This window comes from Drosophila obscura, unplaced genomic scaffold (assembly GCF_018151105.1).
Source record: "Drosophila obscura isolate BZ-5 IFL unplaced genomic scaffold, ASM1815110v1 contig_139, whole genome shotgun sequence".
In the NCBI taxonomy this organism is placed as follows: Eukaryota; Metazoa; Arthropoda; class Insecta; order Diptera; family Drosophilidae; genus Drosophila; species Drosophila obscura.
The window spans coordinates 799,169-811,509 of record NW_024542723.1 but is presented as its reverse complement, the minus strand read 5'-3'; the positions used below and the strand labels follow the sequence as shown (position 1 = coordinate 811,509).

The 12,341-nt window shown below is 42.6% G+C and overlaps 1 protein-coding gene across 8 annotated transcripts in view; it reads left to right on the top strand.

The window, feature by feature from the left end:
* Positions 1-12,069, top strand: part of LOC111076368 (mitochondrial basic amino acids transporter) — a 211,525-nt gene extending 199,456 nt beyond the window's left edge. For all 8 annotated transcript variants that reach the window (XM_041596138.1, XM_041596134.1, XM_041596140.1 and 5 more), the window contains one exon: positions 11,470-12,069. In XM_041596138.1, the coding sequence (XP_041452072.1) occupies positions 11,470-12,041 (572 nt within the window). In that variant the 3' untranslated portion in view covers positions 12,042-12,069. The remainder of the gene's footprint in view (positions 1-11,469) is intronic.
* Positions 12,070-12,341: the final 272 nt, after the last annotated feature.

The window sequence follows — 12,341 nt, the reverse complement described above, 5'->3', positions numbered from 1 at the left end:
ATATATTGCAGAATTCGTCCCACCCAGTGGTCAATTCAGTTAACTCTTGTTAACTACTCCCTCCTTCAAGACTTGACCGTCCTCGGTCACGGTGTTACCCTTCTGCTACCTGCGCCGCATCCACCAGGAAACGCCGATTAGTGCAGCGCCCATGGCCACGCCCACGACAGCGGCCAGTACGGGACCGATCGTAAAGTTTGTTTGGACTTCGGTCAGGTGTTGCACATTCTCCTAATTCAGCTTGTGAAGGTACGGCAGGCTCAAAAGCGTTTGGTGGCGGGTGATATTAATCCTCAGGTACTCTTTTTGGCGCATTGTTACCACGATACCCTCATCTATCTACAAGATCGGGGGCTATCTAGAGCCCTCACATTTGCAGCGCCCAAAAGTTGGGCTACACTGATATCGGTGGAACCTTTCTTCAAAATCGCCTCTAAGTCATTGCTATCGATGATAGCTGGATTCACTATGTTTATTTTAGCCAGAGTAGTGGCGATCATTAGGTTCTGCAATTCGAGCATTCTGTTTCTAGTTAAGAGTGTTTCATATGGATGGGAGGTGTTAACTTCTTCCTTCTTGTTTACTTTTAATAATTGGTTAACAGCTTCGGTGAGGGCATTTATCTGTGTTTGAGTCCTTAAATTTATGGCTATCTGTTTATTGTTTGCGTTTATTAAATCATTTTCGACCTGTCTTGTTTGTTGTAAGTCATCGAAGTCCGGAGTCCCTGCGATTATCTTCAGTGCTGACCCCAGGACATTCAAACTCCTCGCATGCCTGTGATGAACTCTTAAAGCCGCAGTCAACGTCAGTAGGTGTTTCGTGTCTGTTTCTAATATTTTCCTCATATGTGTCTTTGGGAAAACGTCTGTCATTTCTATTGTCTCTTGAATGCATCGGTCATACTCTGTCAAGTTCGTGGAGTGTTGTATGTAGAAGGTCTCGTTCCATATTACTGTCCGTCCGTCAATTATGGGGATGTAGTCTGCGTGCGTGTAGTCCGTCAGCTTTGAGTCGGTCATAGCTGTCAAGGTCAAGACTGTTAGAAGGCAGCAATATTCAACGGGTGACCTATAAGAAATGAGAAACACAACGGCTTATTAACTATACTTTCTTTAGTCCTACTATAACTTGCCCTAGTGGACTTGAACTTAGTGCTATGAATCCTGGTTTCCTAGACCTAATTCCTTACCTACCTCCAAATGTCTTTGTGGACCACCCTCCCTTTAATAAGAACGGTGGTTCCCAGGTCTGCCTCTACCTTTTGTTCAGTGCAGAGAGGAGTTAGTTTGTTCAATAACCTCCTATTGGTTTTCACTAGTACCTGCTCGCCTACATCAAAGGTCCTATTTTGCCTGGTCGGGTTGTTCCTATCTGGCTGTTCTTGTTGGGCTTTTATTAACTTCAACATAATTTCTTCCCCAAGGTCGCAACTTGCGTGGACCACATCCATAGGTGTCTTGTTTGTGACAGAGTGGATGGTTCGATTATATTCGATGGTCGCTAGAATAACTAGTTCAACCGTATCGTCCACCTGGCGTTGCAATTTTAAGCACCTGGCTATTTCTAAGAGGGTGCTGTGGAAGCGTTCCACCTGTCCGTTTGATGTGCTGTGCAACGGTGGAGCATTCGCTATATCACTGTCGAACTGGTTCTTTAATAAAGACCGAATGGTCTCTGAATTAAAAGCTGCCTCATTGTCACAGTAGATGGTTCTGCCCTGTGCGCCCGATTGTGTTCAGCTGTCATTATCTCTCTTCGCTCCCCGTCGTTGGTGATGTCTGTCACCAAGGTCTTGCAAAATCCTAATTTTGTGTCCGGAAAGGCTTTTACTAGATCGTTTTGCACAAACGCCAAAGTTGGCAGAGTTACCACTTCCTTGATGGACGCAAGAAGTGTGTCTCGACTGGCAAAGTCGATCTTGTGACGGGTCTTTTCGGATAAGAGGATGTGAAACTGCTTGGAAGGGGTATTTGACTCTTCCAGGATTATCTGATTCCTGAAGCAGTTCACTGGTTTGTCTGTGGCTTCAATTACGTAAGTGAGCGAGGCCTCACTATGAATTGTTGCTGCGTCGGATCGACTCTGGCTTTCTAACGCATTGATGTTTTGTCGTGACAGCGCATCTGCTACGTAATTGTCCCTGCCTGGTTTGTAGAAGACCCTTGCGCCGCATTTATCAATTCTCGCCTTCCAACGTTTTATCTTGGAATTGGGGTTTCTATCTCAAAATATCTATCGCGAAAATCAGTGGCTGATGGTCTGTGTAGATGTTGATGTCACTCTTTCCATACAGGTAGTGACAAAGCGTATCTAAGGCCCAGACTATGGCCAAAAGCTTTCTTTCATTGGTCGCATAGTTTAGTTCTCTGTCTTTCAGAGTCCTAGAAATCATAGTTATTGGTCTATTATTTTGCGACAGTACCGCCCCGATGCCACTGGATGAGGCATCAGTGGTTAGGTCGAACGGTTGGTTGAAGTCTGGGTAGTGGAGGATGACGTCTTCCGACGCCAAAATGTTCCTAAGTTTATCAAAGGCTTCTGAGCCTCATCAAACTGTATGGGAAATGCGTCTGGAACGCTTGATCTGTGCTTCACAAGCTCCAGGATGAACAGTGGAGATTACAAAAAAGTATTGGAGGATCGTCTTCTGACATTTTTCGAAAAAAATATTGAAGGAAATCTTGTTTTTATGCAAGATAATGCATCTATTCACAAGAGCAGAGAGACCCAGCGCTTCATAAATGATCACCATATAAATGTTTTGGAATGGCCAGCGTGCTCCCCTGACTTACACCCAATTGAGAACATTTGGGGTATCTTAGCCAGGCGAGTTTACGCCAATAACAACATATTTGAGAATGTCGAAAGCCTCAAAAGCGAAATTATGGCTCAATGGTCTCTTTTAGACAAAACCTTACTTACAAATTTAGTGAATTCAATGCCTAAAAGACTTTTCGAAGTAGCAAAGGCTAAAGGTGGTTCTATTAATTATTAAATATTGTTTATATACCATTATAAGAATAAAATATTAACTAAATCCAATAAATTGAAATGTGTCGTATAGCTTTGTTACACTTTCAGACATAACAAAAATCGAACTTTTGTGCTTTTTTTACCGCTACTTGAAAACGCGAGATGCAATAAGAGATAACAACATCAGAGTTAAAGCAGAATTCATTAAGCTTCCATTCTGCATACTTTACTTTGTTGTATTATGCTTTCCCATTCTGCTACGAGGGTCGAAACTAAACTTTTCGAGGTGTCGTATAATTTTGGGCAGGAGTGTATTTGCCTCCGTTAACCGAAAATGAGGTCTTTTCACGATCGCGCTCAGCTAACGTGATGTGGTGGTATCCTGACCTATCTGACCTATCTATCGATACCTATCTCTTTCTCGCTCGCACACTCTGCCGCGTTCAGGTCGCGAGCAACCCCTAGCGGAGGAGATGTAGAATCTAAATGGAACATGTAAAATCTACATGTTAGATGTAGAATATACTTTGTAGATGTAGATGTAGATAGCAGATGTAGCAAAAAAATTATACTGACTGAGTACGGGTATAAGTAGAGTCGCGTCTCCAGAAGCGACTAACACGTTCCTTCTCGTTGGAATAGGATCCTTTCAGATTCCTGTCCAAAGTGGAGATTTTTTGTCCCCAGGTTTATATTGACGCCAGCTTCCATTAGCGTGTCGAGCCCTATGATGCCATCAAAAGTTGACAGCTCCGGCAAGTTAAAGAACGGGCATTTAATGCCGAATATGGTTAGGAAACATTTTTGCTCTACTTTATTGAAGCCGTGCAGGGATTTTACAAAAAATGGGGCCTCTACATAATTTATAATTTTATAATTTTTCACGGTCCCAATGTCTATTAAAAGGTTTAGCGTTCTCCCTGCTACTGTTCGTCTGACGAACGGGAGCAGGGACTCTCCCCTAAAAAATGAACAGTATCACTGTCGTATCCTGCACTATTGTCCTCATCAATATCCGCCACTGCTTCCGATGCTAACTGTTCGTATTGTTGTTCGTCCGGGTCCACCTGAGCGAGGTGAATGATCCTCTGCTTGCGTTGGTCAGAGAATCTCTGGGATCCAGCCGGCCTTTTATACGCACCCTGTTGGTGCCCGTTATTAGGATTTGCTTTTCTTTGTTCTTTGATTGTCTCTTATAGTGATCGGGCTCATTCTGTACGCCCTGCCTATATTTTGTTCGGTTCTGTGGTTTGCTTTCTAAAGCTCTTGCGTAATTTGTTGCAAAGTCGTGCCTATCATGGTTGGCCTCAATTTCTTGTGCCAAGACCAAGGCTGACGGCAAGTCAGCAGGCTGTGCCGCAAAAAGTGTATCCGTGAGGCCTCTTCTAAAGCCTGAAACGAAGACACGGAGTGCGTTATACCTTTCGTTAATGTATTGCGCCTGTGCGGCGTCTTGTTACATGATCGTCTTATTTGTGAGACGGGTGAGCTTCTTCTCGACCTCTTCGTAGACCTGAGTGATGGACAGTCCACCCTGCCGAAGTGTGGCAAGCTCTTGCTCTAGCAAGTGTTCTGAGAACAATGACGGCCGAATAATTCTGAATATAAAAACGTCTTATCTGTTTGGTTTTGTTTTTACTTCTTACTTTTTGGGCGATAATTGAAGAAAAGTTTCACTTACATGTTCCTCTTATATTCTCCTCCACTTCGTAGATTATATCTTATATTGCTCTGCGTTGTCCTCCCCTCTCGTCTATCGTCGCCGCTGCCCAAAGCCGTCCGCTCTGGTGTAACAGTTTGGGGTTGATTAAATGCCCTTTATTTACACTCGAGGCTACGAGCTTTTGAGTGCAATTTTTGCACGCACTTTTAATATTCGTGTTTTGGAGCGGGCGTTGTCTCCGCGCTCCACTGTTTCCACTTTCTTTTTATTTGTTCTCGAGAGGGCTTTGTCTCTGTACTCGATGTTCTTTGGTCTTTTGGTTTCAGCGGGCTTCGTCTCCTCGCTTAATTATTTTCACTTTCCTTTTGAATCCCTTACTTTTTTCTTAAGTTGGCGTTGTCTCCGCACTCGATACTGTCGATCTTTCGGTTTATTTCTTTTGCACTTTTCACCGATTTTCGCTTAGCGGGCGTTGTCTCCGCACTAATTTACTCTCTCGGGGGTGGTTGCTCGATCGCGTTGGGCGCCAGTAATATTTAAATGCGTTCACGGGTATTATAAACTGTCCTTTATTTAACGTTGCAAGGCGAGACGTTGCATGTCTTCGCCACTCGGCTAACTATTATAAAACAACTTAAAACTCTAAACTTCCCAACCGCGAACCCTTAGCTGCCGGCCAAAGTGCTGACCTTGCGCCTCGTGCCGGATGCGGCCGGCATCGCGATCGCGACGACGGCGATACCACGGGTGACGAAACTGCTTATTGTGCAATATTGCAGAATTCGTCCCAGTGGTCAATTCAGTTAACTCTTGTTAACTTGCACACGTTTGACGTAAAGGAAGTTGTACTGCAATGAGCTATTTTTTGTAATGCTTAAGTAAAAAACAACAGAATGCTTTCAATATAATCAATGTTAAATATCTTGTGCCGAATTCGGCTTAAAAAATGTAGCATTACTGTATTAACTTTGAAAGTCCAAATCGCCCTAGGTGGCCACCTTGGACTGCAGCAGATTGAGCGCGGAATCGTTAAGTGAAAATTCAGTCAACGGATTGGTTATTTTATTAACTTATCATGTATAATGTTAAATTATTTTACATCTAACATGTAGATTATACATGTACCATTTAGATTCTACATCTCCTCCGCTAGAGGGGGCTTGCGTACATAACGGGGCAGTGTGTGCGAGCAAGAAAGAGAATAATTAGTGTGGTCACGTGCTGAAAGAAACGGGGGAAGCAACTGAAAATTCATTTCTTCATTCTGGCTATAATAATGATCCGATCTGATTCGGCAATCTAGTAGATATGGTAATTCTCTATGATACTGCGTTTTCAGTTTTACCGTATCTTCAAAATTGTGGCTGCCACTATCTCTTCGCCTATCTCTTCGCCTATTGATTGGATATTTGGTATTAAATTACGTAGAGGTCGACTCAATTATCGCTCAATTTTAATTTATATATTCATTTATTTATCTAAATAATATTAATATTATTAGAAAACATTCGAAAAAATCACTTACATTCTGTAAATGGGCTTTGCCTGAGGGTTCCTCTCGGTCGCGGCCAAGGTCCCGTCCAAATGAAAATTTATCTTGAGTCGGTAGCAGGCGACTTTCAATTCGATCTTTCTAATCCTCTTCGAGGGCAGCGCCGCCCTTGTGCGGCTTTTCTCTCCCTCGGCTGCCCGAGGCCTCGCCTTCAGGCATCGCAGGCATACTCCTTGCGGGCTTCTCCTCGTGGGCTTGTGACCGCTCCGCGAGGGAAAGCAGCTTCAGTTGCCCCCTTAACTTAATTGTATTTTTGCATTGTAATTTTTATTTCAGTGTACATGTTTGCTTCGTCCGCATAAGTTGTTAAACTAATGTTTTTATGCCTAAAAGCAACTGTTGAGCTACTGAGCTTCTTCAGTAGCATTGTTTCGCAAGATTATTTAAGAGACGATGATTGTTCAGTTAATATATTCACAGTTTATTGTACTTAAGTTAATATATATGTTTTATCCAAAACTAGCGAAAGGTGTGCGGATTTGATAACGAGAGTTAACGATTGGTCGACTGAAGACGCGGGGGCCGGTTCAAGACTGTTGAAGTTGTTAGGTTTATGTAAGGTTTAGTTTAGAACTCTGTGGCAGGCAGGTCACTGTGCCAGACAGCAAAACGTTTAACTACGGTGATGATCGAATCTGAAGTGTCTTCTGCTTTCTCTCACGAGCCTCCCCCACAGCGGCTGTCGAACGCCGACAGAGAGCAAAGCACCAGATAGAGCATAAGCAAAGCAAACAAAACGGTAATAAAGAGAGACGTTACATTTAAGAGATGTTACATATGGTCTCATTGTTCATTGTGCTGACATGGGCCGGCGCTTAGCCGAACATACTCACCCCGTTGAAGAGCACGGGTCTTTAACATCCTTATTTTGCAGCACCGTTGTTGTCTTCAGCGCCGTCTTCAGTACCGCTACTGCGGACTTTATTGTTGACCCTATGCTGGGTCGAGCGAGGGGCCACTTCAGATGAGCTACCTGAAAATAGAGAAGCAGAAAGTGGAGCTGCCTTGAGAGACGGAGAAACCTCTCCTGCAACTATCCATCCCAGTCTGGTCTCCTGAAGACGTGGCAGTCCAATTCCCAACTTGATATTGCCAGCGCATAGAAGCTCGAAGAACAGAGCCGCTCCAATCAGAATATCAACTGGCTGGGGCTGGTGAAACTTCTGATCCGCCAGAGGTATGTTGGAGGGCATGTCCCAGCGATTAATGTCGTGGATACCGTTGGGTTGGTTACCCGTAATGGTTGGAGCAATAAGTGCCGTAATGGTCGCGGCATAGTTGGACGCGTGTGATTCCAGTTGGATATCGACGCAGCATCCTTCGGATATGGCACACGAATCGCCTAGACCAGAAACGGAAACTACCGACTCTTTCTTCTGTAGCTGCAACTGTTGAGCCAGACGAGAAGTTACGAAATGCACCTGCGATCCAGAATCGAGCAGGGCACGGCAAGGAATCAACATCCCGGAGCGACTCCTTACGCTGATTATGGCAGTGGGCAAAACCACAGCGTCCCGTCGATGACTCTGGGCCAAGAGCGACGTGGCTGACGATGTTACGGCATGTTCAGCGACAGAGGGTATCGCGGGAATTCGTAGAGTCGATGTTGATTTGAACAGTTGAGGCAGAATGGCTTGAGAAGTGTAGGACGAAGACTCGAAATGAAGTAGTGTGTGATGCTTAGCACCACATACTCGGCAGGATCGTGAACGACATTCACCTTGCTGATGGCCTGATCGGAGGCAGTTGGTGCATAGGGATAGCTTATTAGCTTCCTGGAGCCGAAGTCGAGGAGAAAGGTTGCTGAACTGAGAACATCGATATATCGAATGTCCGGTATCGCCGCAGAGCGCGCAGGCAATCGGCTTGAAGGTAGTTGCAACTAGGCAGTGTTTCCGATTGCTATTAGTGTACATGTCCTTAGCGTGCTCCTGAGTCTCCAACCTCTGGCATCTCTGCTCCAGAAAAGCGGTAAATTGCTGGCTTGTGGGTATGCTATCCATTGACGAGCATTCCTCCCACTTGGCTTGTGTGGCGCTGTCCACTTTCTGTAGCAGGCTATGTATCAGAATGCATTCAGCAATCTGGTCATTTGTCCCCACACTCTGCAAGCCCCGCAGATTGGAATTTGCAGTATCTGACAATGACCGGAGTTGGGACACAGGCGAGGTCTCAATAAGCTGCCGATCTCATCGAGATCAATCCTCTCCAGGGCATTATGGTGCTCGTTGAACGAAGCGACCAGATCCGCCAGCAACTTTAGTCGCACACTCAACTCCTCCTCACTGAGTTCGCCAATCCTCTCCTTGCCGACGGCAGTTTCCATTCTCCGTGCTGCCCCTACCTTGGATTGCACCTTGCCCTTGTTAAATGCAACGTCCAACTCGGGAGACAAAGGTGAGGGACGCAAGAGTGAGGGGGTGCTATTAGAAGCCACTGCGTTTTAGAGTCACTGGGACACAGGGGTTTACAGCCGGTGAATAACCCCGAGCAGTTTGATCTGAGCTGCACATCTGACAACAACAAAGGCATGCACGCTGAGAGCACGAAACCGAAACGAAACAGCAGCAAGCAAGCAGACCGCAAAACAGATGACGCGAGAACCGTTTCTGTTGCTTGTGCACATACGACAAACCGAAAAAACCGTGGTTCAAAGCAAATTTATCCAACGAAAATGTTATGTCTTTTGTGATAAAATCTAACGAGTTTATGTTTCTATCACGTCGGGGTCACCAAATGTTGAGCTACTGAGCTTCTTCAGTAGCGTTGTTTCGCAAGATTATTTAAGAGACGATGATTGTTCAGTTAATATATTCACAGTTTATTGTACTTAAGTTAATATATATGTTTTATCCAAAACTAGCGAAAGGTGTGCGGATTTGATAACGAGAGTTAACGATTGGTCGATTGAAGACGCGGGGGCCGGTTCAAGACTGTTGAAGTTGTTAGGTTTATGTAGGGTTTAGTTTAGAACTCTGTGGCAGGCAGGTCACTGTGCCAGACAGCAAAACGTTTAACTACGGTGATGATCGAATCTGAAGTGTCTTCTGCTTTCTCTCACGAGCCTCCCCCACAGCGGCTGTCGAACGCCGACAAAGAGCAAAGCACCAGATAGAGCATAAGCAAAGCAAACAAAACGGTAATAAAGAGAGACGTTACATTTAAGAGATGTTACATATGGTCTCATTGCTCATTGTGCTGCCATGGGCGGGCGCTTAGCCGAACAGCAACTATAAACAGTGTTCAGCTAAGCGCCGGCCCAGGCAGCACAAAGAGCAGTTATGTAAGATATGTAACATTTCTTAATGTAACGTCTTACCGTTTTGATTGCCTTTGCTTATGCTCTTGCTGAGGCTCTGCTCTGTCTCGGCGTTCGTCAGCCGCTGTAAGGGAGGCTCGTCAGAAAAAGCAGAAGACACTTCAAGATCGATCATCACCGCAGTTAAACGTATTGCTGTCTGGCACAGTGAGGTATAGGTACATAGGTATAAACGCTCATAACATAAATATATTGTTTTCAACGGTCTTGAACCGGCCCCGGCGTCTTCAATCGACCCATCGTGAGCTGTCTTCATCAAATCCGCACACCTTTCGCTATTTTTTATGATACTACATATATATTGAACTAAAGTACAATAAACTGAATATTTTAACTGAATAATCATCGCCTCTTTAATAACCTCGCAAAAAAACGCTATTGAAATCTACTAGCTCACCAAACAGTACGACGGAAAGGGGGTAACCTTGTGGGATACAATTGTGAAGTGAATATTATTGACTAGAGCTCTGAAGGAGCGACGTGTCATGAAGGCTTTGAAAAAGATACTTGATTTTTCTTTAATAACCTCGCAAAAAAACGCTATTGTAATCTACGAGCTCACCAAACAGAACGACGGAAAGGGGGTCAGTAACTGGAACTGCAACTGGAAGAAAGTGAATATTATTGACTAGAGCTCTGAAGGAGCGACGTGTCATGAAGGCTTTGAAAAAGATACTTGATTTTTTGAGGAAAGGGCGTCTGTTGAATTTTTCGTAAAGAGTTAATAGTGCTGTGTTTTCGCTTCAAAGCAACTTGGTTGTGGGATAGAAAATTGTTAAGTATCTTTTAGATTTTATTATAAAAATCAGAAATAACACTACTCGACAAAATCCAATTTGTTTTCCTCAAGGATCAAAACCGACTTTTTCTGATAGATATGGGACTTTAAAATTTTTTAAGGAATTATGGTTTTTTTCTATGGCAGAACTTTTTTTAAGAATTTTTGAATTCTTTTTTTAAGCTTTTTTCAGTTTTTTTCACATAACTCTTGTATCGTACGTCTGGTTGTATTTTGAAAAGAGAATTAAAACAGCTAGAAGTTAAGCCTAATGTTAAAGGCACGAAAACCCAATAGTCGGCATATTGAATTTCTCTCTTCGTTACAAACTGTAACTTACAATACTTTATATTACAGCGGTTTTAGAACAATAGCGGATGGTATTATTTATCCTGTAAAGACATATTGAAGTGTAGATCACAAATATATATATCTCTTTCCAATATACACCTCCCCGGTCAAAAGATATTTGCATACATTTTTTTATTTTTTATTTTAATTATAAAAGTTTAGTCTTTTATGATTTTTATACCGTACTCAAAGAGTTAAGGTGTGTATTGTATTTTTGGTAAAAGTGGATGTGTGTAACGCAAAGATGGAAAATATATATATTTTTGATCAGCATCAGTAGCCTAGTCGATATGCCATGTCTGTCTGTCCGACCGTCCGTCTGTCCGTCTTGTTTCATGCCTTGTTCTCAGAGACTATAAAAGCTAGAGAAACCAAATTTTGTTTCCAGACTCATATGATATCACACTGAATCAATTTTGTTTCAAAATTTTGTAAGATATACATTGTAGGTGTAAATGACAGATGGAGCAAAAAAATCTAAAATAAGCTGTGAGCTTATTTATATACTGACTGAGTACGGGTATAAAAGGAGAGCGCGTCCAAAGAAGCTACTCAGACGTTGCTTTTTGCTTTTCATGATTTTTATTAGAGAAATTGGTATTAAAAGTTTAGCATGTTACGGGAACCTCTTCAAAAATTAGCGTAGCTGTATTTTTTTTCATACACCTAGGAGACATTTTTTCGATTTTGATTTTTTAAACTCATAAGTCTTATTTGTGATCCCTATCTATAAACGATCAAATTTTAGTGTCGAATAAATATCAACGGGACAGATGGTTACTAATAAGACACTTATAATATTTTTTTTTTCTTTTTTCATATTATCTTAGGATTTTCCAGCTATTTTGTATCCTATGAGTTTCTAATGCGACAGAGAGAAATTCCTAATATCCCATACACTCTTATGGCTGGAGGCTGTGCTGGAATAGCGTCATGGCTAGCCTGCTATCCCATTGATGTAGTAAAAACGCATATGCAAGCAGATGCTCTAGGAAAAAATGCTAAATACAATGGATTCATCGATTGTGCAAAAAAGGGCTTTAAAAAAGAGGGTACCTTCTTTTTCTTTCGAGGATTGAACTCTACTCTGATACGAGCTTTTCCAATGAACGCAGCTTGCTTTTTTGTGGTTTCATGGATAATGGATATTTTCAATAAAAGTGGTATGGATATGGTAATGAGCTCTGATAACCCACTATATCTTGTAAACTTAGAAAATACGACCCAAGATAATCTGGGGAACACGTCCTCAAAAATTGAAGAATTAGTAAGAAACATTATAACTGACGACTCTATTTTAGTACAATTTATTTCCACACATCAGGACATAACTCCAAACCACTTTACAAATAATATTTATAACGATTCTGATGATTTAAAAAGCCATATGGAATCTAAATAAAAATCATAATAAAAATCGAATATCTATAGTTCTCTAGTTGAAGTTTTATTTATACATTTTACTCATATACCCTGGCTATATTACATCCGCGTACATTTTACTAATAGACAGGCGGACTCATTTTTGAGCACATAAATTATATTTATTACAGACCAGCGTTAACAGTCGATAGCCAATTCTTTCCTCCGTTATATTACACTATGTTCGGAGCAGGCGCTGGCAACAAGCTCTTTGCGCTAGCTGTCGCTCTTACCATCAAACGCTCGCTCACTGATCGTGGATCAAGCCCGAGTGTTGAGC